At 35.4% G+C, this 27,314-nt stretch overlaps 1 protein-coding gene across 4 annotated transcripts in view; it reads right to left on the reverse strand.

Moving 5' to 3' along the window:
- Window positions 1-27,314, reverse strand: part of CTNNA3 (catenin alpha 3) — a 458,724-nt gene that overhangs the window by 126,069 nt on the left and 305,341 nt on the right. For all 4 annotated transcript variants that reach the window (XM_032191583.1, XM_032191582.1, XM_032191586.1 and 1 more), the window contains one exon: window positions 14,176-14,332. In XM_032191583.1, coding sequence (XP_032047474.1) covers window positions 14,176-14,332 — 157 coding nt within the window. The remainder of the gene's footprint in view (window positions 1-14,175; window positions 14,333-27,314) is intronic.

Genomic DNA, 27,314 nt, shown 5'->3' on the forward strand with positions numbered 1-27,314 from the left:
TAAAGGGTTTGTTGTGCTATCATAATCTATGGTACATATTAAATACATACTTACATCTTAAATGCTGTACGTAGTTCTTGTCCTTTCTCCCTTTTAAAAGCATCCATCTCATTAAACAGCAGGTCAAATAAATAAATAAATCCCTGTTTCTTTACAAAGTATTTCTCTAAATCATTTAAGTAGCAGTTACGTAATGTTGTGGAAGACAAATGGCTTAGAAGAGCAGGAGACAGCTGAGGATATGCCCAGCAAGTGTTATCATATGATGGCACTGACAAAACTTTCACACGATTTTAAAGCGGTTACATCAGAAGCCAACTTTGGATGGTCAGTGACACCCACCACAAGTCTCCATCAAAAAAGGGAAAATTTCAGGCATTTTTCTTATACTCAATGAGAACCATGGACAAGGAGCTTGACAATTACAGCATAAGGAAGTCTTATTTATCCTGAAGCATATTATAATCAGGCCAAACAAACTTGAGATAAGTGGTGCTGAAACCAACTGTAGAATCTACCTTCTGTTTGAATACTGTTTCTCCTTAAATAACTGCATAAATCTCTACAGAGATCTCTTACATGCCTACTCTTTCAAAAAGCATGGCATGGCATTTTTCTATTGCAGATGTAAGAAAGCAGGCATGAAAATATAACATTTAATCTTAAGAGTCTGAAAAGCATCTTCATTTTTTTCCCATCTCCATAGCTATGCTGTAAGTAAATGTGTAATTAGTAATTCTTCCAATGTATTCATCTGTAAACTTGCTACATACTAAGAAAATGAACTAGAACTTTGAACCATTGATGGAAAAGTTACTAGATCAAGAGATAAGTAAGCCGGAAATACAAATCATACTTTTAATCCTTGTCCAAATAGTTTCAGTTTGTTCTGCAGTTTATTTTGAGTCACTTCAACTCTCCAGATTGCTATCTTAACGACTAACTACCCAAAGTAACTTGAAACATAACTCTAATGAAGATTTAAAATTCAATGCTACAAGTACCTACAGGTTGAGGCTTGGCCTTCTGATTCATTGAATTTAAACATTAAAGAAGTGTTTTTTAACATAATAGAAGACACAACAATGTTGCAGGGTTCAAAAAGGGTGATCTCAATTTTTTTGATACAAAGAAAACCAGGCACCTTAGATCTCTTAAACCTCAGTCCTGACTAACAGTTTTTCAGCATCTGTATCAACAGACATTATCAAGTTTTAATTTGTAGATAATATAAAGAACATCCTCTCACTCATAGGCAACATCTTTGTTAAAAAAAAAAAAAAAAGGCATTTCATAAGAAACTTCAGATTACCTCCTGAATTCCAGAATATGACAAATTGCACTGTGATTGCAGTTTACATAGTTACCACAACAACGGCTTCTCCTTCCTCCAGAAAAACACCAAAGCCTATCCACTATCATCCAAATCACACACACAAAATAACACAGAAACATTGCTGCACAACAAACTCCAATGCTTACCCACAAAATGGGCACTAAATCTATAAGCCATGATGCACCACTGACATGGGACTCATTCAGGAAGAGGCCTTTCTCCAAAGGTTTAAATGCCTCCAACATTCCCCAGCAATAAAAACCATCAGGGAAAGAACAAGGGGGACTTTGGATGGAAACAACAGACACAGAATTCTGTGACTCGTTCTCATGCAGGCACTTCTGAAAACTAAGCAAGATGTCTTCGTGCAGGTAAATGGCATATAAATATTGCCACTAGAGGTGCAAGGTTTTTAAATAACCCTACACAAAGAATGTAAGGGAAGTACATGCATGTTCCAACAATGCACTGAAGATGCAGCCTTTGGCCAAGGAAATAAAGTTTATGCCATTCATAAATCTAGCCATAATGGCAAAGGCCTCTGATGGTAAAATTTTAAAAATTAACATGCACACAGCCCAAGAGAAATGCCTAACCCCAAAGGTAAAACCCTCAAAACAAAGAAGTAACTTCAGATAGTAAACTAATTAGTCCAAATTGAATCCAACACTTCGTATGCTGCTTAAGCACAACATTGTATTTTTGCAGACAAGTGATGTGAAAAATTTTAAAAGTTCTGCCCAGAGAAGTACCTGAACTGCAGTAACCTCAGTCTAGCACCTTTCTTAATGCAAGTTTAGTGTAGGTGTTCATTAAGATGAAAGCATATATTCATACAAAAATAAAACAGAATAAAGTGCAGCCTGAAAAAATGCAGAGATGTCATGTAGTGTTTCTGTTTGCAAGTGGTTCCACTAACTTAGCAGAGAAAGCATTGAAGTTTTACAGCCTTACCCACAACATACTGTAATGTTGCAGATTTTTTTCACTTTTTTTTGTTGTTGTTGTTGTTGTTGTTGTTGTTTAGAATAAGAGTATTGGGAGGAAGGAGATTCTGTAAGTTTTCACAGCTAGAATTCAAACGAAAGAAATTACAGGCATGGCAAGGAAAGGGAAAAGTTTAAGTGAAAATGTACTAAGATTTAGAAATAAACTCACATGAAATCGCATATAAAGTGGTTTCTGAATTTTAAGACACTACAAAACTGAATGGGAAATTCTAGATTATTTTTTTCTGAGTTTCAGTAATTGACATTAAATAAAGTTTCCCAGGATATCTAAGACCTCCAGTGGAATAAGAGAAAAATTATGTAGAATGAACAGGATTTTACACAGTTGGACTATTATTATTCAAAACATTCCTAGACAGCGTAGGGATTCTCTCCCACTAAAATTCATAGACAGTTTGAGCATTTCTGAACATTTTACCATCTGCCTCTATGTATTTACAGTAAGTATGAGTGGCATCTCTAAAAAGAGCTCTTGTTGTGTCTACACTTATACCTGTAGTATCAATTTTTAACATGCAAAAATCCTGTAAGATCAAAGCAGAGAAGAGAGAATTTTGCATCATGAACAAGTATGTCACTGACTCCCACAATTCAACAACCTAATGTCACCACTGCACTATCTAGTTGCACACATCAAAGAGTTTGAAATGGATGAAGATAACATTAGACTTAACATGTATGATGCACTCCCTAGTAATGACACACAGCACAAAAACACCGTCTGTTTCCAGAAACTGATTTAGTGCTGTGAAAGACAAATGATGCTGTGAGAACTACAATCTCTATTTTGGCAAGAGCTAGCAATATACGGAGAGCTGCAAAACCCATCATATCTAATCTCCATTCTGCTTCCAGTTGTGTGCTATCCACAATGTCACCAAATTCAAACAAATGTAGCACGTAGTTCTTTATACCATTCAAACATTCTGGCAATTAACCAGAGGAAAATGCTATTAGTTATTATATAACAGAAAACCACTGTGTTAAAGTGACCCCAAACAGACATAAGCTTAAGTCAATAACTTGCAAATGTCTACATGCAAGAAGTAAACATTGTGAACTGGTCAACTGTCTTCCCTAAGATTAACTAACGTCTTTGCCATATAGTATTTCTCTACTGCATGATCAACTTTTCTGTGGAACTGTTATTTAAGAATTCCTGCAATTGTGCAATTACTTAAATATAGACATAGGTGCACAACAATGAAGAAACCATCCAAGTTGCTGCAGGGTTCAAGGACTACAAGACCCCAGCACAGAGTTTTAAAACTTCCTTTCCCATCACTGTTCAATCCATCACCGGAAGAGTGCCTTAAACTGGAAACTGCCATTTTAGTCTGGAAAATGATTTTACTTACAAGCGGTGATAATCAGTGTGAGTCATCACATAGATCCTAAAAGAACCATGACCTCTGGTAAGCAGACACAATGAACAGAGCAGGGCAGGGTAAATTATGCTAATTACTTCTGATGTTCAGCATCTTTCTTTCTCAAGATGGCATCAATTAACCTGAGTTAAATCCCATGCTATTTTTACCGTGAAGTTAGCTGCTTTTGTTTCAAATGAGAAAAATGGGTTTTATACTAAAAAAAAAAGGGGGGGGGGGGTTCTTCCCTTCACTTGTAACAGAAAGATATAAGACCCCCCTTCACATCTTAATCTGTATTTCCATCCTCAGACCATCATGGCAAGTAAAAATTGTTACAGCTTGTTTTGAGGCCACAGAGGGAAAATAAAATGCAGCACTGGGTAGACTCCAACGCAGTTCTGGGTAAATGTGCATGAAGAAATTAAAAGATGAGGCAGCATAAAGAAAAATATTTCTTGAGAATGTCTTCATATACAATGTGACACCGCATAAAGATGACCACTGATTCAACAGCACAGTACTACAGAGCAGAAGGAATAACATGTCATGTTCAAAATATACTACAAAAACTGGCAATATAGCGTTATGTAATTGCATGTTAAGGATGTGAGAAAGATTCACTAAAAATAAAAATTGCAGCATGATTTAAAAAAATACATCTGATTCAAAGCAACTGTGGAGAACTATAGAAAAGATCTGCTTTTATGGATGAGATGGAATAATGCTGGGGATCTGTTACAGATTTGGAAATTAAATTTGAAAAATTATTAAAAACCTAGCTACCAACAGGAACACATCAGACTGGAAGATCAATTGGCTAATTCACAAGAGTTTGTGAAGTCTACTCTCAATGGGCTGTTTCTGTATTCCAGAGAGAAGGACTGAATCATCCAGAATACAAATTGACATACCCTGTTCACTGAGTACAGAAGAAAAGAGAGATAAAACTAAGTTTAGGATATGAATTCATCTACAGATAGAAAAAAAAAAAAAAAAAAAAAAAAAGTCCATTACATTTTCTCACAAAAATTCACTTCTTTAAGAATTGCTTTTGTTAAGAATATGGGTTATGATTCATAAGAAACAATGGTTTGATTGCGATTCAGAAAGAACAATGAAAAAAGTCCATAAATTAACCTCTCTTAAGGGTAAACCAAAAAATTAACAACTTAGTGAGATCAGTTGTATTGATGAGTACAAGGGAGTAAAAGGGTCACAGTTCTGTACAGTTCTTTCACAACTGTACAACAGAAATTAACATAAAGCCTATAAGGAACACGCACATCAAATGCAGAGTTAGAGTCGAGACTCAAAAAGTCCATCTTCCTCAGATCTTCTGAAGGGTATGAAAAATTAAAACAGTACTTAAAAAAAAAAAAAAAGGCAAACATAAGAATACCCAACAGAAATTGGATAACTACTGAAACTCGGTCAAAGAGGAGTCTAAGAATCCAGATTTCTGCAAGGGACCTCTTCATAAAGTTTTCAACAATTCTGTTTCAGTAAAACAGAGTAACAAAGACACGCAGAAATAACTTAATAATATTATATAAATAACACAGCAACGCAGAAAAAAAAGATCTGTTGTTTTTTTCTGGTTGCCTCCACCCTGGGCTTCCATCTTATCAATTTGATACCCCAGACAGGGAAGAGACATCAGAAGATCCAATATCACATGTGTTTCAGTGAAAACAGGCGACTAGATTCTTAGAAAGACGCCTGCTTTTTCTGAGGAAAATCCTCAAACATCGCTATATGGTCAAAATATTTTGACATATGTTGTTACTTACATAACACAAAGTTTTTGCTTTCCATCAAGTTGTATCTATGAAATCTACTGAAATCCTTAAAATCTTTCAATGTCTCAAGAACTTTATAATGCTAAATTGCCATATTTTCTTTATCAAATAATGTTAGGCTCCTGTAACTTTCAAGTGTTCCAGTTTAGAAAATAGCTTTAAGCAAACAATTATAAATGAAGTTCCCATTTCAGCTGAACTTCCTCTTGTATGAAGTTCCTCTTCAGTCAGAAGTAAAGGTCAGTTTTTTGGCTAGTTATAAACCTCCTCACAATCAGCTTAGGAAAAGACATACAGTAATTCACAGAGCTCAAGTGTATATATATATATACATATATGTATGTATATGTGTATATATATATATATGTATATGTATATATATATATATGTATGCATATATATATATATGTATGTATGTATATGTGTGCGTGTGTGTATAGGTACACACATACAGGACCACAGATATAGATACACACAGCTATACACACACACACATATATGCACTTTTTTTTCTTTTTTTTTTTTTTTTGACTATTTCAATAGTGCTTTAGATTTTAAAAAGGCACTGGGCTCCCCCACTTTCTACCCATGAGTACACAGCTGCAAAATTACATATGAAAAATCTACACATAGAAAAAGAACTAAGCAATTGAATAGATTTTCACTTTTAAGAGCAGTTATCATCACATTTTTTCTGTATCTAGGAAATTATCTGTTAATTAAAATACCTCTTTTCAAGCTGATGCCGTATCTTAGTGTTATTTTCAACTTTGTCATTTTTTATATAACTCTAAAAACTTTCACAAAAATACATTTACATGAATCTATTCTCGGTTCTCTGCCTCAGATGAATTCCATTCTTCTTTAAGTGATGAAACTGATAGAAGGGCATGGTCAAGTACATAATTTATTCTTAGAGCAGATGAGTAATTGCTTTAGTGTTGTACTGCCTGAGCCTTGTTGTACATTAATAATTAAGAGCAATGAAAAGAGATTTGGATCATGTATAAACTACCAAGTTTGAAATTAAATTTCTGTACTGTATTCCCCATTGTTCTGCATCTGAAACGGATATACAGGATGGTCTCTTCCCAATCGTTACAATAAATTTATTGTCAATTCAACTTTATGCAGAATATAGATTTATAGAGCATTTTTATTCCCCCCAAAATATTCTAATATGCTCGAAAGATCAGGACACCTAGCAGAAAGGACCAGATACTATTGAGTAGCATCAACTACATGGTTTGAAGAATCCAAACCCTAGTTTTATGTTTATGTAATATAAGCATACGTTTGGACGAACCAAGCAACTAGGGAACCATGAACTCATTCAACCACAGTTACTGACACACTGTAGGGTCCAGTACTGAAGGATTACGTACTCCAGAGGAAGCATGTGACAACAAGTTAGAAAGACTAAAAGCACATAAAACCAAGTCAGAGTATGGGTATGGAAGCATCGTTATTAAATGTGATTTAACTAAGGGAAAAAGGATTATGTGGTAGAGCAGAACTTTAAGGTTATACCTCATCTGCAGTCATTGTGATATTTCAGAAGATCTGTCATGTGGAACTACACCAAACACAAAAATGGTATATTTTTTTCTCTTAAGTGATCGTATTTTTAAGTACACAGAGAAATAAAGCGTAACATGAATAATCAGCCCACTTCTGAAAACAAAGTAAGACTTTAGAGGGTTTTGAAGAAGAAAGGAAGAAACAATAATTTAAAATTGGGAAATCCTACCACAGTCATTTACAGTATGAAAAAATGAATAGACCAAATACAGCAACATAAATAAGAGTAACTGTGCTGGGAGTGGACAGGGAGAAAGTCTACTAACTAGTGAAAAGTATTTGTCTGAATCAACTTGAGTTCTCAGCTTGTATGGTAAACATACCTGTAAAGAGGTACATCACTGTTTTGGCAGTCCATAGCTCACTAGTTCCTTCTGAACCACTGCTAGTTACTTTCAGAGCACAGTGGATCTTCCCAACACCACTGGGAAGAGCTACATTCCCCTGGGGTGTCAGGAAACTCCAACTTGGCATTATCTATGGCCACTGGAGGAAAAAGACTACTGTGAAAACAAAAACAGCCTACCCAGCATCCACCTATTTCCTTCACCTCATGTAGGCATTGGAATGGGCTGCCCAGGGAAGTGGCTGAGTCACCATCCCCGGAGGTCTTGAAAAGACATTTAGATGTAGAGTTCAGTGATATGGTTTAGTGGAAGACTGGTTAGCGTTAGGTCAGAGGTTGGACTAGGTGATCTTAAAGATCTCTTCCAACCTAGATGATTGTAACATTCCAAAGCTCCTGAAGTTTCATAAATATTCTCCAAGCTGGATGTACCTATTAAAGTATGAGAAGACACTGCTGTGTCAGTGAGCGGTGTGACAAATGTAAATGAGTTTTAAAGTGACTAAGAAATAGAAATTTTTGAAGAAAATTCAGATCACTGAAAAAGAAAGCAGCAGCAATGAAAATAGCCTACAGGTCTGAGCATGGTTTAAGTTCTCATACTCTTAAGTTTAACGAAGCATACTTGATCATGAACCCAGCTACCTGCACCGCTTATCATGCCTGAACAAACTGATGGTGTACAGTGATGAAGTGTCTGGCTCTGCAGATGAACAGAGCAGAGTTGGTATTGCTTAAGGAAGTTGGTATTGTTAAGGAAGATTGACTGAAACCTAAGAAAAATTCCACTATGTCAGCAAAAATGCATTCCTTTAGCTCTTGTTTTTGTTTGGGTCTAAAACCACTTGTATCCACAACAACTGCTTTCTCCAAATGCTTTATGATAACGTCCTACCTTTCTCTTCTTTCCAGGAATTAAACGAATTTTCAGATGGCACAGGTTTGCATTAAAAGGAATTTCTGTTTTAAGACTACAATGCCTTACTGATTTATATCATGTTTGAAGAAGCTTAACACATTCTTACATTCCTAGAGAAGGATTAAAATACTGAAAACAAATTTCTATCCTACACGAACTCAGATTTTTAGAGAACTTCTTGCACACTCCAAATATGGAATGTGCTCTTCTCAGTTTCATCTGAAGGGACAGCCATGCACCGTTTCCCTGGATCTCCTCTGAAAGTTCATACATCACACTGGCACAAAAGTGTAATAGGAAAACGAACTATGACTCATTGCTTCTTCTCCCTCTTGACAGCAGTAACTGATTTGTGCCAATTCTTCACTTAAAAAATTACTCCCATTTGGCTACTCAAGTCAGCCTGAATGATCTTTAGTCCAATCACAGAACTTGTTTAGCAGTCTCAGAAGTCTGTATCTATCTAAGACAGACCAGTTTAATTTCTAAATGGAGTTGAATTGCTGGTAACTCCTTTATACATCACAGTATTTTCTGTTTACAATCTGGATATGACAATTCCATTGTCAGTTTTCTACTGCAGATGGACCTGCAGGTGTCCATGTTTACCACTACCAGTTTAGCAGCGTACACTGACTGCATAGGTAGGTTACACAAACCCTTAGTTGAGGCAAACATGCAAGTAATTCCACTCACTATCATTCCACTAGGTAACCATCAAGTAAAAAATTTCTAGCAAAATAACAGCAAAATGGGCATCAGACAAAACCATTTCAAAGTCTAACGACTCAATACCAGACCTCTGGATTGCATTTCGCTTAAAATAATCAACTTAGCCTAAAGTTTGGGTTAGATTGCAGAAGTCAAATGCACTTTAGACAAATTGTCTTTTAAGGAAGTACTTGAAAAGGCAGACAACAGACATTACACCCAGTATACAACAGGAGAGAGACTATGTCATTCACATGCAGTGCATCAAGAAGAACATTTAATCACAGATGAAGGATGAAAAACAAGATAAACTAAAATGAAAAGAGACTTGTGTTTATGAAAATTAGAAACCTCAAATTTGGCAATAGAGGAGCTAATATAAAAGGATTTTTAAAAAATGTGGCTAGCGTAGCTGTATTCCAAATACGACAGTCCAAAATTCTGAGATGGAAAGCATGAGAGGCTGGAGAAAGAAGGTTCATGAGACAAAATTATCATAGTTTTGTGGAAAGGATGCACACAGAGAAGGACAGAAAAGCAGCATGAGGGTCTGTAATGCAAGCTCTTCAAGAAAACAACGAGGAAGAACACAGATCCTAATGATTTTAATATATATTAAAACACATTTGATGCTTTTCTTACCTATGATCGTTGTAGAAGTGAAGTTAACTCTTGGACTATAAGATCTAATTCTTCTCTTACTGGTTATCTAACACTTAATAACATTAAAATACTTCATTACAGTATTTTCCAGTGATTGTAATTCCACATTATAATCAGGAAAGGAAAACGTACATATAAAAAGGAAATACTGACTTTTTTTTTCTTTTTTTTTTTTTTTCCCCATCTACATCTGAAGTTTATTCACATAATTTGGAATAAAGGATTAACGTTAGAAAATGAAAATCCAAACTACACTTTCATCCTAACTACATCAGGAAATATCAATACTCACTGAATATTCAGTTTGAGACACCAGAGTTGAGGATAAAACGTAAAATTTACAAGTATAAACAAAATTACGAGCATACCATAACTGGTTTCCTGGAAATTCGTGCATTGGATGCAATAACACGTTTTGGTTCCATTATAGGAGTATAAAAACCCCACATCGTCATGATAAATGGATGACAGTATTTTTTTAAACTTAATGTCAGTGATCATAAAGATTAATACCCACATTTTTCCTTATTTTAATTAACTATCCAAAACTGATAGGCTGACACTGATTCTCTGTTCTTGGTAGGTATAGCGTAAAAGATCTATGAACAAATGATCTCATCATTTATCATGTTTTATAATCACAATGACATTTTTTACACATCTCGTTAGCTTTTGCTTTCATTTAAAAAGAAAAGACCTTCATTTAAATTGGCTATTTGCAGTCAGACCTCTTCCTCAAATATAAAGACCTAACTTTACCTGTCTTCTGTAGCATTATTTTCCTTTAAACCAAATATAATATCCAAATAAAAGAATAAAACAGAATTGAAACAAAAGGAAAAAATACATGAGGATAGGTGAATCAGAAGAGGAAATTAATTAGTACTTAAAACAGATGGCAGTTATTAGCACTTCCCCCCCCCCCCCCCCATTTTCATATGGTCACAATTCCACAATTCCCTTCAGGTTTTCTGATTTGCCACAGAATACTTCCTTTTCCCCCTGTGCTACACCAGAAAAGGACATGCATGTATCACATTAGGAGACAGTTTCTCTGTACATATGCTTTGTTTCAGCAACCCCATAGCTGGTTTGTGAAGAGTAACAAGGTCTTTTTGCAGGGACCTACCATTTGCAATTCCTACCAATCCTCTCAAATGTATTTTTCCATATTCAGCTTACTTTTAAGACAGAAAAATAACAACCTGGAATAAAGAAACATAGGAACTAATCCAGTTGCTTCTGAGCTCTGCAGAAAGATTTTGCAGTGTCTTCAATGAGAGTTATATTGTACCTTCGAAGTGTCCACAACGGAAACACACTTCTAAGTATTCAATTTACCTTCCGAATCATCAGTAACCCAAAAAAACATATCATCATTTTATACAATGAGTTGCAATCCAAGCCTCGGGTGACACTGTGTGAAAAGGAGATACATAAACTAAACGACAAAATAGAAATTCCCAATTCTTACCAAGTTTGGGAAGTACACTGTGTATTTGGTAAAAAAATCTGACCTATCAAGCAACCAGAGATACAATATAAAATAAATTCTTAACTAGACAATTCTGTTTAATGATTTAGAATCCTCAACTACCAAAATTACAAGAGGTGTGTTCACGATATTTAGAAAAAAAGTGTATGATATTTTTGGACATAGACTAACCACTTCCATTGCCATCCTGGAAGATGCAGCTACACCTGCAAATTCAGCCATTAAAACCAACTGCCTATATCTGATACAGTATATCAGCACACTATTAATTTTGAACTAATATTTAAAGGACATTTTTCCCCCAATACATCCATGTGGGCATTTAACTTAGAAAATAATTCTTCTGTAGAAAAAACACGTCCATCATAAATCTATTCTTGTATTCACTCCTCTTACATGAAACAAAACACTCAACCTTTGTTATCTTTCCTAATGACCAAGTAATTTCCCAAAGTTAGGTAACATCCTTTACTTTACTTTCATTTAACTTTTCTATTTAGATAGAGCAACATGTTTTACTCTCAGAGCATAGTATCAGTGCTAATACACTTATGATTGTACCGGGAGTAGCTTGCACCATTCCTTCTAATTAGTCTTAATAATTAGCTCTATGTACATGAGCTGAAAAAAAAATCTTCCCAAAGGAAATAAATTATACTACCACAAGGAAGCATCTGCTCAGCAGATCATGTAAGAGAAAATATGACACTTGAAGATGGACATGAATTACGACGTGCAGAAACGCCCTGCCAAAGCTTTCAGAAAATGTTCTACATGTCCTCTCTAGAATAACTCTATGAATGTTTAGTTCTTAGGACCTCTTAATACGTAGGCCTACACATCACTGCTACTTAAGTTACAGTTTCTGCTTTTATTTACTGTCAAACACTAAATCATTCAGTTGTACTCAAGTAACAGAGAACAGACCAAAAATTGATGAGTTAACCCTGAAATGAGTAGCCACCCAATGAGAGATTTTTTTCCATGCATTAATGTAGTTTCTAATTTTATTCTTAAGGCCAATTAATTTTTGCAAAATATCTGAAATATGCTATTTAAATGAATCCCAGTTTTGTCGTCAAACATTTAGTTCAATGAGTTTTAAAGAAAAAAAAATTTAAAGAAAAAATTTGAAACTCAGGGTATTTCATAGTAGGGTAAGGAGATTTACATAATTAATACATTAGCAATTTAGAGAATTGACCTGTTTCTTTGCTTTACTAATGGCTCTAGCGTTACTTGCAAAAATTTCAGATTTGCAACCTCCTGGACCCTATACAAAACAGGATTGTTTATAATTGGCTTCTACTAAAGGTTAAATTACAGTTGAAAACAATCTCAGGTTATGTTTTTCTGTACTGAGATGCTGAGATGCATGTAAGGACAGTAGCTCCACAAATAATCCATTCACACAATTTTGCAGTAAATTCTTCTACATTCGGATCCGAATCACTTGGTTAGGTATTCCAATGGACTAACGTAAAGCAAAGACAAGTCTGCTGCTCTGAGGCAAAACTAACAAACTGTATCCAGACCTGAGCAGTCATCTCTGCTTATGGTTTTTGCACTGTAGTATTCATATCCCACTCAGTTATGGGGACTTCAGTCCAGCTGTTTCCAGCTACCCCAGTAAAGATGTTGTATTTGAAAATATACAAGTCATCTTTAGAGAAACAAATATCCTGTGTTTTTGACAGGAGTACACCTTCATTTTTAATTAACAACAAATAACTTCAGAATGCACTCAGCTCTGAATTCACTTACCATGGTTTCAAACTACTGACACCTACAGAACTATTCATGTTCTACACTGCTACATAAAGCACATAATCCCAACAAAAGGAATTAAACTCTAGGGAGTTTCCCAGAGAAGAACAAGCAAACAGTTGTCACACTAGCCATAAGGAAACAAAATTTATACCACATTTATTGAAGATAACATAAACTTTTCATTCTTTTCCATGTTATACACTAAGGCAAGTCGGAAGTGTGGAATTTTGGTCTTTCAAGTGCAGGAAGTAGAACAGCTGTTCTCCCATTTCAATGCTGAAGACAATCTTTGCTTCAAGATATAGTTTACTAATATTAAAGGCTCCTTCAGTGAAGGAATTTATAGTTACATTCCTCTTGAAAAATATGTATAGCTTTAAAGTCTCTGGAAATGCTACAGTGCATCTGTTCTGTTTATGAGGTGTTTTAAAATACATCAACTTGAAAAAGTAGCCCATGTGATTTCTTATTTCCATGTCTATCACAAGAATTACTGTAGAACCAGATTGTATTTGCATTCAGAAATGTATATGCACATCTAGTACAACACTGGATGTTTGGAAATTTGGTACCTGCTCAGTTCAAGGAAAAGCTCAAGCATCTATCAATGTTATCCAGATCACATCTATGTGATTTAGCACCCCATTCTTTTCTCCCTTAAATTCAAAATTCATTAATCAAGTTATCAAGTGTCCCTAGAAAATTTCTGTTGGTGGTATTATGGTAAATTACAACAGCTTTTATATGTCTTTGGATCTACTAAACATTTAACTGCACTGTTTTGAATAATGATACGTAGCAGGGACAACAGCCAGAGAAATCTTCTCCTCTCTGTTTATGCACACTGTTAAATGCTTCCTTCCTACAGAAGACTTCTCACAGATGCACAGAGCATTTTAAAAGTTAGAGGCGGATCAACGTGTGAGGCTGGATAAATGTAACCCTTACAATATAGCAGTTCTGCTTCATACCTCTACAGTTTGTTCAAATCATCTCTACCGAGTTCTACGCTGTGCAGACTAAAAATACCTACCATGCTGGGCCACTTTTTACATACAGTTTCACAAAACCTTACAAGATCTAATCTTCTATTTGTTGCCTGTTGGAAACTTTACACAGGAGAGTTACTTTTCAAAGTACGTAAAAGAATAATCAGATTCTGAAAATCAACATACCTGATACAGCCAGAAAATCATCAATACTTGTTATATCATCCACAGCTTCAGTAAGAACATGGATATGATTCTCCCATGTACTCCTATACATCTCCATGTTGTTTTTCACAACTTGACTTTTTGGTCTGGCAGAAAGAGCTAAAGCAGCATTAATAACCTGTAGCAAAACATATAAACAAACAAAATAACAACTAAATATTTTCTTCTGAAATATTTTTTTATTCATAACTTACTGCTGCAGAGGAGCACTTAGGTTTTCTAAACAAAAAATTGTTTAGCTTTTCTGTTCACAACAGGAATATCAGCCAGATGTTGCTTAGGTTAATTTCCTTTTTATCTTCATGAAGTGAGAAGGAGCGTGATTCTAAGTGAACTGGGTAACAAGAATTTCAATGTTTTATTTTTAGTTAGACAATTCATGCTATTCCAGTTTGCAATATACAAGTACAATGAAGTCTTTACTTACGTAAGGGACATACTTATACGTACTGCATATAATCACTTCAGTTTCAAACTTACAATTCTTAACAGCAGATATTATGGAATCTATTATGGCATTATCTTCACTGAATGAGATAACAGCCTTTACCATGTAAAAGCAGCTGATTTTGCAAGGACAACAGCTGCCTAATTGATGTCAGGGACATAACACATCCAAAATCTTTATAAACACAGCAGACTGTTTTTTCTGTATCAGTTAGGCCTAGAAGCAGTAACTATGCTCACATGCAGAGGACAGACTCCATCTCTCCTAATAGAGACTAATATAATATAGAAATATTAGATCATAAAGTGATTAATTCTTTAGATATCACTTCAATATGTTAATTAGCTAGAGGGCTTTTTCTAATATGGCTTTTTATTGATGTTACATCCATAAACATTACATACATCAAACTGTAGTCTTTATTTAGCAAATGGAGAGTTTAAAACACCATATAAAGCAAAAAATATGAAGAATCAAAACAAGATACCACACTAATCCCCAGTGCCGATACTATACGTTTAAGAAACAGCTTTAATATCATGCCACTGTAATAGAGTCATTACAGAAGAATAAGAACTAGGAAATTCCTCATCTTAAGTACAACTGATGTTTCTTTACGCTATCATCAATCCTCTTGACCCTGCTCTGGATCATAATCATTTTATGTGAGTAGTATTTTTACATATCACATGAACTTGACCAACCTGGTGAAATTTAAGTAATTACAAACTTGCTAATAACATTCATGTTGTCATAATGAAGAAACATAGAGAGACAGGCTTTCACAATAAAACTGCTGGGACTAAGTCTTTTACTAACAATTCTGGAAAGGAAGAATAGACTTGTTACTTTACCAGGTAGCTGGAAAAGGAGAAAGGTATGTAATTACAATGAAGAAGAGATTTCTTCAGCAAATGCGTAAGTGATCAAAAATACAAGGACAAACAAGCATCCTACTCTCCAGTAGGAAAATAAAATTCACTATAGGAAACTCATAAACTTAGAATTGGAACCAACTGGGCAGGCAGCAGCAAAAAAAGTATTTACACTTCATCAGTCAATATAAGCGAGTCCACCGAGCCATCTGGTCACAAAAAGTGAAATACTGTCAGAGAAATCATCAATTCTAAATGTATAAACAGAAGCAATTGTTGAAAAACCACGACGCAAGCATTTTGCTCCACATTTCAAGTACTTATTTTTTAAGGGCAAAACCATACCCATTTAGGGGAACTATACTTCTAGAAAGAAGTCTCTCCCATTCAAGGCAACACCAATATCATCATCATAAATCTAAAAAAAAAAAAAAAAAAAAAAAAGATTTAAAAAAAGAGTCTAGTAAAGGAGAGAGACTGCAGACAAAGAGCCGGTGTAAAAATTAAAGGAATAGACTACTCCACATGCATCATGAAAATCAAATTACAGGAAGATAAAAAATAATAGAAAATAAATAAAAATAAAAATAAAAAATGCAACAAAACACATACAAAAAACCACAGCAAACCCGAAACCAACCATACAGTAATTCCATTTTTACCTGGCAAAAAGCTCTCCATTTACCTTCAATTCTCTTACACATAAAAACCATTATTTGTTTTGGACTAAAGCATCAAGTACACTAATTGCTGAACTAAGGAAGACTGTAATATTAATGTCATCTGTTGAATAAAATAGCACCAGACAACATTCTATCAACACACTGAAATTATTTACTATTTGTTTTCATAAAACTGTAACAATATCATAAAGATGTTATTTGATTATAAATAATAACAAAATATATTTAAGCACTGTTTCATTTAAAAATTGTTCAACTGTCTTCTAAACGTAATGACAATCCCCACCACTTAGAATTGCTACCAACTAGCGGTGAAGTACACAGAAGAACCTTCTTAATTTGATAAAAAGGCATGCAAATTTATGCTCAAAACTACAAAGTAAATAAAGCTGTATTTGTCATCCTCTCCATTTTGCAGATTGATACCTAAATTACTTAGACTTTTAGCATCTTTGACAATGAATTTTGCCTTCATATAAACACCAAAGCACCATGTAGGTAGCCTTTAAAGAACGTGCTATTTTGTTACCCATGAATTAAAAATTTTAGGAAAGAACCAAAGTGTCAAGTTAATTATGATTAAATGCAGAAAGTATATGCTATAGGAGAAAATTGTTCCATAGTTGAGCAATTAGTGTCTGAAAATCCTGGGTCTGATCAGTCTTCTTTCTAAAGCTGCAAACCCTGTTTCAAAAATCTCTGATAAAAAACAACACACACTAAAATATGCACCTCAGACATTATGGAATACTCCTAAAAAGAATCAACAGCACCTCAAAATCCACAATCACCAGCTATGGTCGTAGTTGTTTACCTATGAAATAACAGAAGAAAAAATACAGCTCACAAGTCATACCATACACATTGTAAGTCTAAAAACTCATTAAAAAAGTCTGATTTCATACAATCTCCTTAAAACAAAGCCACTGCCTTTTAAGATTACAGATATGACAAGCAGCTGACAAAGCACTTCTCCAGCCAGGTCCAACTAAGGACTTAGAACTACCTACTCTTTCTCCAACAATAACATGGATTATGCTAAATATATAATTCTTCCCCTACTTTTCAGACATCTCTTCAATATAGCCCCTTCACCGCGTATTACACAACTGTATTTCATCCATACTCCAGATCTGCAAAACCTGCAGCAACAGCATTTAACAACTGTGTCATCTGGCAGCAGATTTGCCTTGATGGCATGATTCCTTGCCTTGATGGCATGATTCCACCCCTAAAAGTAGGCACATCATTTATGTCTCATGTGAAAAAGATCCAGTTCCCCACTGAACTATATTATTTTAATGTAATTGTCTGGAAATACATTGTGTTAAAATATTGAATGTGTAGAAGGTAACATGTATTTGAGTTTGTAAATAAATTTCTCTACTCCAATAAAATACAATGAAGAAACACAGTAAATTCCAGGGAAATGAGAAGCTCTCCCAAAATGAATGCAGAGCTCAGTTTGGAGCACTGCTAAAATCATGCATCATTTTATTTCTAACATTTGAAAAATAACAATAGCACAGCAATGCTGACACAGTTGAAAAGGTTGATCATTTATACCTCATCAGAATGCATACATTTCAAGTGAGTCACCAGGGACCTTGAAAGGCCTATTCAAAGACACCAGCAAAGGTGCCTATCTCCTAGGCATAGGCAACCTACCATAATAACACCTCTCCGCTCACATTCCCACATGCACTATTCATTTGCAGCATCACTTCTTTGGAAATGTAAGGTGTCTCCCTGCAGACATTTACTTATGCTTTGATAGCCAATTGCTTCTGGCTTCTGACGTAAGTCAACAAACGACTGCTCGAACAGCTGAAGGCTTCGGTCTCCATTAGCATACGTTGCTTCTACTGAAAGCTCTGCAAGCAGAATTTCTTTTTCAAATAGCTAAAGCTGAGAATTTAAGAGGTTATTAGGGTTCATTTTTATAAAGGTAAGTGTTCATCATTTTCCTCTGTTATATTACTACCCTTGGCACTAAAAACGCACTTTAAGTAAATGCTTCAAAGTAGGCAGTAGCACATTATGCTAAAGCTAGCCTCAACTGACAGAGTTTGACCAGAACTTTGAATCACTTCCTTTATTAAAATAAATGCTTAAAACACAAAAGATGCAACCGTACCAAGTTTTTTAACAACATAAGGTGAGCTGAAGCAGTTATGTTGTTACCACACCTCTCAGCACCTGTGCTGATGGAGTCTGCTGCTTATGATTTCTATTCAATTAAAGGTGCTTCAGCAACACGATAAAAAGGAAATTATTTGCTACAATGACCTTATTTCCGATCTGTAAGGAACTGTAGACTGTGGCTATCATGAGTGACTTAATAATAAAAAATCCTATACATACACAATGAAATAGACAAATTCAAGTGGGAAAGGGCCTGCACTGATACCCTCTCCCTGTATTTTATCTCCTTCATCAGTAGACAGAGCTTTCAGCCTAATGGCTCTTCTCCTCGGAGCAGAACAGAGGCCTAAGGCCTTCTTCTCAATGCCTGAATTTAATTCCCACACATGAAAATCAGGAAGGAAAATGAGGGGGGGAAACAGTGACTCAAGACTGCTACTCAGACCCTGTTTTTAAAACATGTAACACTTGAGGAATACCATTTCTGTGACAGTACACATCATATCCTGCAGCTCCTCATATGATCTTCTGTAGAACAAAAGCAACCCTAAGCTTCAGTTCAATGCCCACGCCACTTCAGTTGAGCAACTATGTTGCCTATAACATTCTTTCTGTATGAAAGATAGAAACAGAAAGTTCAGTCAAATAACAACTTACTTTCACACTTTTTTAAAAAAGAAATTTTAACAGTTTAACCATTTTAGGAATTGCTAACAGTAAGAATTAGTAGAAAACAGTTTCCTTTGTCTTTCAGTTGAGACTCATTGTCTGTTGTTTCAAAGGTACAAGCCATTAAAAAGCATTTACCCTTAGGAAATTCATCCTACTCTAAGCATTGTTTTCCCTAGCCAGAATACAACATGTCATGAGAAAAAGAAGAAGCTGAGTAAAAATTCAGAAGAAGAATATATTAAAATCAAGCATCATTCTTAATATATATGGTGCCTATAACTATTCTAAAATTATACACAGAAAACATGCAATGTAAAAACAGGATAGTGTCAGCAAACAGAAATAAATGGAGTATGAAAAAGCAGAGAAAGAAGAGCAGAACAGAAGAACAAAGCCAACATGCACAGCAGAGTATATTTCAGGTTTTCATCTCCCATCTAGAAAGGGAATAAATAGTTCAAATTGCACTTGGGTTCTAGAAAAGGCCAGAAAAAAACTTTGCAAAAGTACTGTAATATATACATATATATTCATACATTAGCGATGAGAACGTTACCTTTGCCATTTTGCCCAGCTTATTAATAGGAAACCCATCCGTCATAAATTTGTTACAGGAAGGGCTGGGATAACAAGGACTAGTAAATATACTGGTACCATGTATAAACTGTAGTATAAAAATGAGATAGGACAATTTTCAAATAGCCGCTCAGTGCGAGAAATAAAACAAAAATATCTGTCACCACAAACAGGACAGGAAGCACTGGACGTGAGGGAGAAGTTTTATTGTTTAAATACAACACCTAACTGAAAGGACAGTTATGCACAAACCCAGACCATCTGGGTAGACTGTGAACTCTCCATCACCCAATGTTTTTAAGATGAGGGTAGCTAAACTCTCATCAGGAATACTTTAACCCTCTAGTCCATGGAAGAGTTGATCCTGTATTGGTCGAAGAAAGAGAATGTACACTATGCTATCTTTATGTGTTCCTTAAAGGCTTATTTTCCTTAAGCTTAGTGAAATATTTCCAGTTCTGAGAAACAATTTTCAGTTACTTATAGACCTCAAATTCATCGTTTTGGCCATTCCTAAGAAAAAAGAGAAGAGAAAACATGTTTGAACCTCGTAAAGAATACCATGCCAAAGAACAGCCAACATCTGACAGCTCTTTCTGGAAAAGCACTGGCATTCAGAGAGACCTGTTGAAACTAAAACCTCTTTTCTGCTGTCTGCAGGTAACCTGTAAAAACAGTCCAAGTTATTAGTCTCTACCTTCCACATACTGAGTACAGATAGATTTTAGAAACTAAATTCCCTAAAGATCCTGTTAAATGACGCTGGTCCTTCACAAGCAGCTCTTACCATTACAGCAGAAAGGGACCAGCTCTTTCTGTGAAAAAAAAAGTGGGACTGATGGCCAGTGAGATGTATCACCACATCTGATAGGAATGTCTTCAAGAGAAGAACCAGGGGTACAGTAGGATAAGAAGCGAAGAGGTCACAATGAGGTTAGATAAGGCCATAAAAAAGAATGATATCAATACCCAAAGCAGATCTGGAGCAGTATAAAATAGAAAAGATCACCGCAGGGTTCAAAGCATGGTAGTAAAATGAGGAAGGAGCTGTACCTCTGGGACAAGGGACAGGCTTAGCTTTTAGCCAGTAAGTACTACAAGTACTGACTGTACAATCTTGAAAATGAACAAAGATTTCAGATATTAAGTGAGCACTTAAAAATTAACGCATACTTCAGATTTTGTACTCTGTGCCACTTCTGCAATAAACATTAAATCCTCCATAAAGGGGTTTCTGACTCTAGCAAACTCTTCAGTTAGAACTGACACACACTTTTCTCGTGAAGAAACGAACCTAATGATACCAAACATTTCCAATTTTTGCCAAAGGAAAGCGAACTTCCTTCTGCTCTTACACAGTAAGCTCAAACAAGGTTTTAGTTCTCCATAGCTTCTTCAATAAAAAACAAAACCTCAGATCATCTCGGTAGACAATTTAATTAAAAAACACTTGAAACCTAATACCATCACTTACCACTGCATCTTCACAGCCTAGTCTTCCAGTCCAAAAACTCTTAGTGGCTTCCTCAACTGTACAAATTGCTCCACACTCTTCACAGTCCCTGTGAAAGTTATCTTTTCAGCAACACAAAACCCTGGTCAAGAGCTCATTTCTCTACTTAGAGGCAAGCTCTTTGCTCCCTTCTCTAGTTTCTCACTCCATGCTTATGTCACAGATCCCTGCCTTCAGTACCTCAGCTGCCTGCAGTCCCAGCCTGCAGATGCTTTCAGGGAGAACGCAATCCCAATTTGGCCTATAATGCATAAGTGACAGCAATCCATAGGTTGTCTTACTACGTTTTGTTCAGCCTCTCTTACAAAAACATGCAATACAAAATACATATACCATACCAAAATTAACACTTCCGTATTTATCACATGCAGTCAACTTCATAGCAGACTCATGAAAATAATACCTAACAAGCACTTGGAGATCTGTGCTAAATAAAAAAATAGCAAGAAAATTACTATTTCTCACTTCAAAAAAGGCTTTTAATAATATCTTGTGAATTGAACATAGTGCCACAAATTGAAAAAGAAAGGATGAAAAAATGCTAAATGTGTATAGCAGAAGAACGCAAGATATAACATAAAGAGTGAATATGAAGGTAAAAAATAATACATACAGAATAGGAAGGAAAAAAGATGTGACATAAGATAATAAAGACAATCTAGAAGTTACTCATTACTGAGCACACTGCATCCTCAAAATCATTTAACTGAGTTTTCTAATTTTATATTTATAGAATCATATAACAGCCTGGATTGAAAAGAACCTTAAATATAGTCTAGTTTCAACCCCCCTGCTCTGGGCAGGGTTTCCAACCACTAGAGCAGGCTGCCCCAAGCCACACCCATCCTGGATATATCTATAGATAGACCTTATGCAGAAAACATGAAAACCAAGACTTAGCACAGTTATCTTTTACCCGTAACTACATTATCCATTTACGCAAATAAATGATCTTGAATTTATGAGAATGATATGTACTACCAGAAAAAAAAAAAAAAAAAAAAAAAAAAAAAAACAGAACAGACTTTTAAATAATACCAGGTTTTTACAAACCGTTCTCCTTCTTGACACACAAGTCTTTGTGGTGTCAGATTGCCAAGAACTGAAAGCAGCACACAAAGCATTTAAGGTTTCATTTACCCCTCAAGTTAGTTACATACCAAAATAAAATCAGAAAATAGCCTACATTAAACCACAACGCTCACTGAAAGTTATGTTCAGAATAGAGAGCTGCACTTGATACAAAATAATGCTGTTTAACCCAGAGCTGACTCAAATCTTCTGAAGATCTTTGGGTTTCTGGAGTTTGATTCTGATGCACAACTTTCTGGATATTTTAGTTCAATGAATTAAAAAACAAGGTTAACTATTGTCCAACATATTTTATTTATGATGTCTAACTAAAGTCCTTAAGTTTAAGCTTTTATTAAGTACCATTATTATTTTCCCCCATTACAATAGCTTTAGATTTGTTTTCTGCAACAGTTAAAGCTCACACCTACCTCATTTCAAAACAATTGAGGAAAATAACTGCTTTTAACACTAGGAAAACATTAACTTATACCAGAATTTTAATATGCAATTAGACACACATTTTAGTAGTAACTCCAATGTATCTGATCAGAGGGAAATCCAACAAGTCTTTACAACATAAATAGACCTCATTCTCAGTCTAATCGAGGTGGCCAAGAATGCTGAAGAGAACGTATCATATTCTCTTGATATCCCATTTGTTCTTCACTTACTTACTTCAAGATACACAGGCACTGCTCCTAGAAAAGATTTCTCCATAAAATGGAGCAGTACCTTTTCCAGGGCTGTGCAAAATATGCTCTGATGTCTTCTAGAAATGAACTTCTCTTCACTCTCCTCAAAACAAAAAACATTAGAGGGGAGAAAAAGCAACAAAAAAAAAAAAGTTACTGATTTCTATTAGAAGTCTGCAGCAGCTAGACAAACTACACGAGAAGTACTCGTTTTTATATCTTTACCCACTTCTTTACTCAGGTAACACAGCAAGAGCAGATCTGTCCTGCCTTTATTGCTCTGCTCTCAGAACTGACCGCTCGACCACAGTGTGATGGCTGGACACCTACAGCTTTCAGAAAGATTCTAATTCAGGTGCTCTCCCCACTGCTTGTGTGGAACATGAGCAGGAATCCCTGGGGAGCTAGGCTTTGCAGCACACAGACTTCTGCACAATGGGCAAATATTAGTACTGCTCTCTTCTGTGCACCTCAACAACATGTGCTAGCAATAAAGCATTGAGAACAATAGCTGTACAACTGTATCAGTGTCTGCTGCCCAAAGAGTCCCAGAAATGAGATATGAAGATGGAACAAAGATCAACCAAGTACTAGTACCCATTTAAACAGACTTTGCATTTGTTAAGCCAAAACCACCCATAAATCTGGTCATGTGATGGATGCTCCATAGCTGCATTTAAGTAGTAATTTCATTGTTCTCTATTTGGACATCAAAGGTAAAGTAACTTTCAGTGGTGTAATACACAGAAGTCCTACATCAGCTTCTCCAACACTCTCTTAAAGTTAACACGTTTGTCTAAGTTGAGACTTTACTGTGTTCATTCCCTCTCGTGTTTGATCTTGTCTGCTAGGAGCTCAGTATTTCACCTCAGTAATTCTTAGGTCACATTGACCCCATTTCCATTCATCACAGTAACTAAATATTTTTGATTACAAAATGGGTCCATCAAGACTCAGATACTGCACAAGTAATGTATAATTTTTTTCTGTTCAAGCTTGAAATGATAAGCTATCTGAAAGTCAAACCCTGTTTCTGGTTGGGTACAATCAAGCATTTTTCTTCTTATTTGTTTTTGTTTCAGTTGATTTACCAGGGGACTGACTCTGCCAAAAAAAAGTGGTGTGACTATATAAAAAGCTGTTTCAGTACCATAAAAACCATAAAATTTTTATCCTGAAAAACATAAAAAACAGGTAAACTGCTTGGGAGAACAACCAAAACTCTTATAGAACGTAGTCAACTTTATTAAATAGGTGAATTGAGAAATCCAGATGGACTCCAGATATGTGTGGAAATAAAGCCCTGAAACCTTCACTAAAAGTAAAAATTACAGCACAGGCAGGCATCTTCAGCTAACAGTACAGAGCTTGCTCTGACACTGAGACTGATGGACTCTAAAGCTACACAGAATCCTCGCATCATCTAGTCCAACTACCTGAATAACACAAACCGCACAGATTAACTAAGGTTTCCAGTCAGGAAGTGTACAGTTCCAGGTTCAATCAGTTAACATTCTACAGGAAGGCAGCTATTCCTAAATTGACTATTTCAGGTTACAGCATCCTTTACAGTTTCCAAAGTAAATTGTGCTCAATATCCAATTACAAGAAGACTTAATCCCACTTTGATTAAATGAAGCTTTCACAACATGTAACAATACCCATATTCCATAAGACAATTAAGACCAATACTTGTAAGATTAAATTTATTTATTTCTTTTAACAGGTAAGGAAAATCCTCCCGTAATCATGACAGAGCAGATTTTTTGTCTGGGAATCATCTAAAAGTAACAGACCAATGGACTAAGTGAGGTTGCTAAAACCTGGCGAAATCCAGGCATGTTATTAGCTTTCTTGATTCCATCTGGAACTGCCCCAAAGGCCAAGATTCATTCAATTAGGAGTATCTACCAAAAAATGCTCCATTGTATAAACTTGTGAATAGGTTCCAAATCTGTAGCCATCGGAGTCTTTGTAAGACAATTCCAATATGACTGAAAAAGGGGACATTCATCATTCTGGCATTGTGTTGTAGAGGTCGACCCACCTCAAACCTAACAGGCACAAGAATTCATCCAAACAGTGCAATGCAATGCTCTTCTTTAAGATCAGCCTCATGTTCTTTTTTGAATCGTATTCTTTGCACTTTTTTACTTGATTTTAGAATAACCAAACTTGACAAGAATCTTTATCCATTTTGATGAAGAAATAATATAATGTATATTTAAAAAAAAAAAAAAAAAACAACTTTGAAATACCCAAACAATACTAATATTTTGATTTTCAGAACAAAATGTAATTAAAACTTCAAAAACCACAAAGAAGCCACAAAATACTGAGTATAAAAAAAAAAAAAAAAAAAAAAAAAAAAAAAAAAAAACCAGAAACATATAATTTAGACAATGGGATAATTTCAATATGGTGTAAGAAACAGAAAAGTGATCACACAAATAAAGGGAATTTTTTTTAATTCTCTTTTCCTATAGAATGAAAATTAAAAACGAAAAAGCGCATGCTTCACCAGGATTCTCTTCTTCTTTTTAGCTAAAGCTAAAAAGCTTTAGCCCATTTCTTAGGCTCCATGTAGTTCAGCCTTTCTACCTAACTCTAATTAATATTCATGGCATAAATCAAACTTTATCTGAAATTTCCTCAAGTAACAATTAAAAGAGAACACATCTGCAAGTCGTTGCTTCACCACTGCTTCTTGACCTAAACTGGGGTAGTCACTTGTTGCTGGCCAATTACAGAAAGCCTCTCCCTTTCCTATTTTAGCATCTTTTGGTTGTTCTAATGTCATTATCACCTACCATTACTTTGTCACGTATCCCAGACATGGCACTTCTGTGCTCTAAATCCCACAGCTCAGGTAAACATTACCAGAAAATTGTTATTCCTCCTGCTCTACTGCTTAGGCCTATTGTCAGGAGTTGAACTAATAGTTTTCAAGTATCTTCTTGCACTCCTAAGCACAAGTTAGCTGAGAACAGCATTTATTCTCATTACTTGTACTGCAGTACATACATACGTCCTCATCCAGCACAGGATAAAGCATACTCTCTAAAAGAGTACTCTCTTAAATACTCTCTACACACTTCATTAAATCAAAGCCAGTCTCAATAAATTAAAGGAACAATAACAGATTACCCAAGTGAAAGGAAGCTCGAGGATAGAGCAAGGTGATAACAATCATAAGACAATCCTACATACCTCCTAAAAACTAGCTTCTAAACAGATGCTTACTATATAAAAACACAGATAACCTAAACTGAGATTTAAGACATGCACAGGATACGGAAGATCTTTCAGCGAGCTACCCCTGGGCATAATGAGTTACCATGAAAAAACCTGGACAAGTGTTCATTCGGGTAGCCTCAAAGTATGGGACAGTTACTCCTGTATTTCAGAAAGAATAGAATGGAAGCTAACAGACACCTAATCCTATGGCACAACGAGAACAAGCAATATTCAGAGAGACTGGTCATTAAGTTGAGGACAAGTCATCCAGCTAAAGGCAAGGCAAAAGAAGACAACAGAAAAATAGAAAGTGCACAGGGTTGCACTAACATTCCCAAAATATCCCATTGATTTAACTTAAAAAAGGATCAAGGGAAAAGGTCTGAAATGACAGACACTACATTAGAAGAAAAAAAAAAAATCTCAGAAAAAAAATACCAGGATATTGCAAATACTGATAAAAAAAAAAAATATTAGTCTTTAGTGAAATGAAGAGAAGGCCATTATTGCTTGGGTGGATTGTTGTTGTTGGTTGGTTGCTTGTTGTTGTGTTTTGTTTTTTGTTGTTTTTTTTTTTTTTGCAGTTGAGTAGGGGGAGCAAACCAAGCTTTACATTCATTTGCAGCTCCAGCATCTCATAGCTTCTGACAAAATTAAGTAAGTGGGCAGATCCATCAACTTGACAGAGTAAGAGCTGAGCCAAATTCAATCTAATACTTCTCAACTATGCTACAGAAATTTACCTCCAAGAAAAAAATGTCTAATTCTGCCCTAGTGTATGCTAGTGCAGTGAAGTGTAAAGAGCTGAAGTTAACTTACACCAAGATCACATGGTTTAGAACCTAGCCAAATTAGTAACACATAGCTTTGTTTGAGAATAAATGTTCTCAAATTATTTTGCTTATCCTGAAGCTTAGTAATACCTTCAAGTCCATATGTACTTTCAACCTAAGTGTAACCATATATGGGAGGAAATACTGTATTTAAGCCCGCTCTAATTATATCTAAGTTTTCAGAAATCCCTTTCATTTATTCCACTGTTGTCAACATCTGCAGATGGCCTTTCTATTGCCCTTACATTTTTAAGCTATTGGTAATTCATACTATCCTGCCTATACAGAAAGTCGTTACAAAGATGAACACAAGTATAATTCACCTGATATACTAACAAACTCAACTTGATAG

Source organism: Aythya fuligula, chromosome 7, assembly GCF_009819795.1.
Source record: "Aythya fuligula isolate bAytFul2 chromosome 7, bAytFul2.pri, whole genome shotgun sequence".
Taxonomy (NCBI): domain Eukaryota; kingdom Metazoa; phylum Chordata; class Aves; order Anseriformes; family Anatidae; genus Aythya; species Aythya fuligula.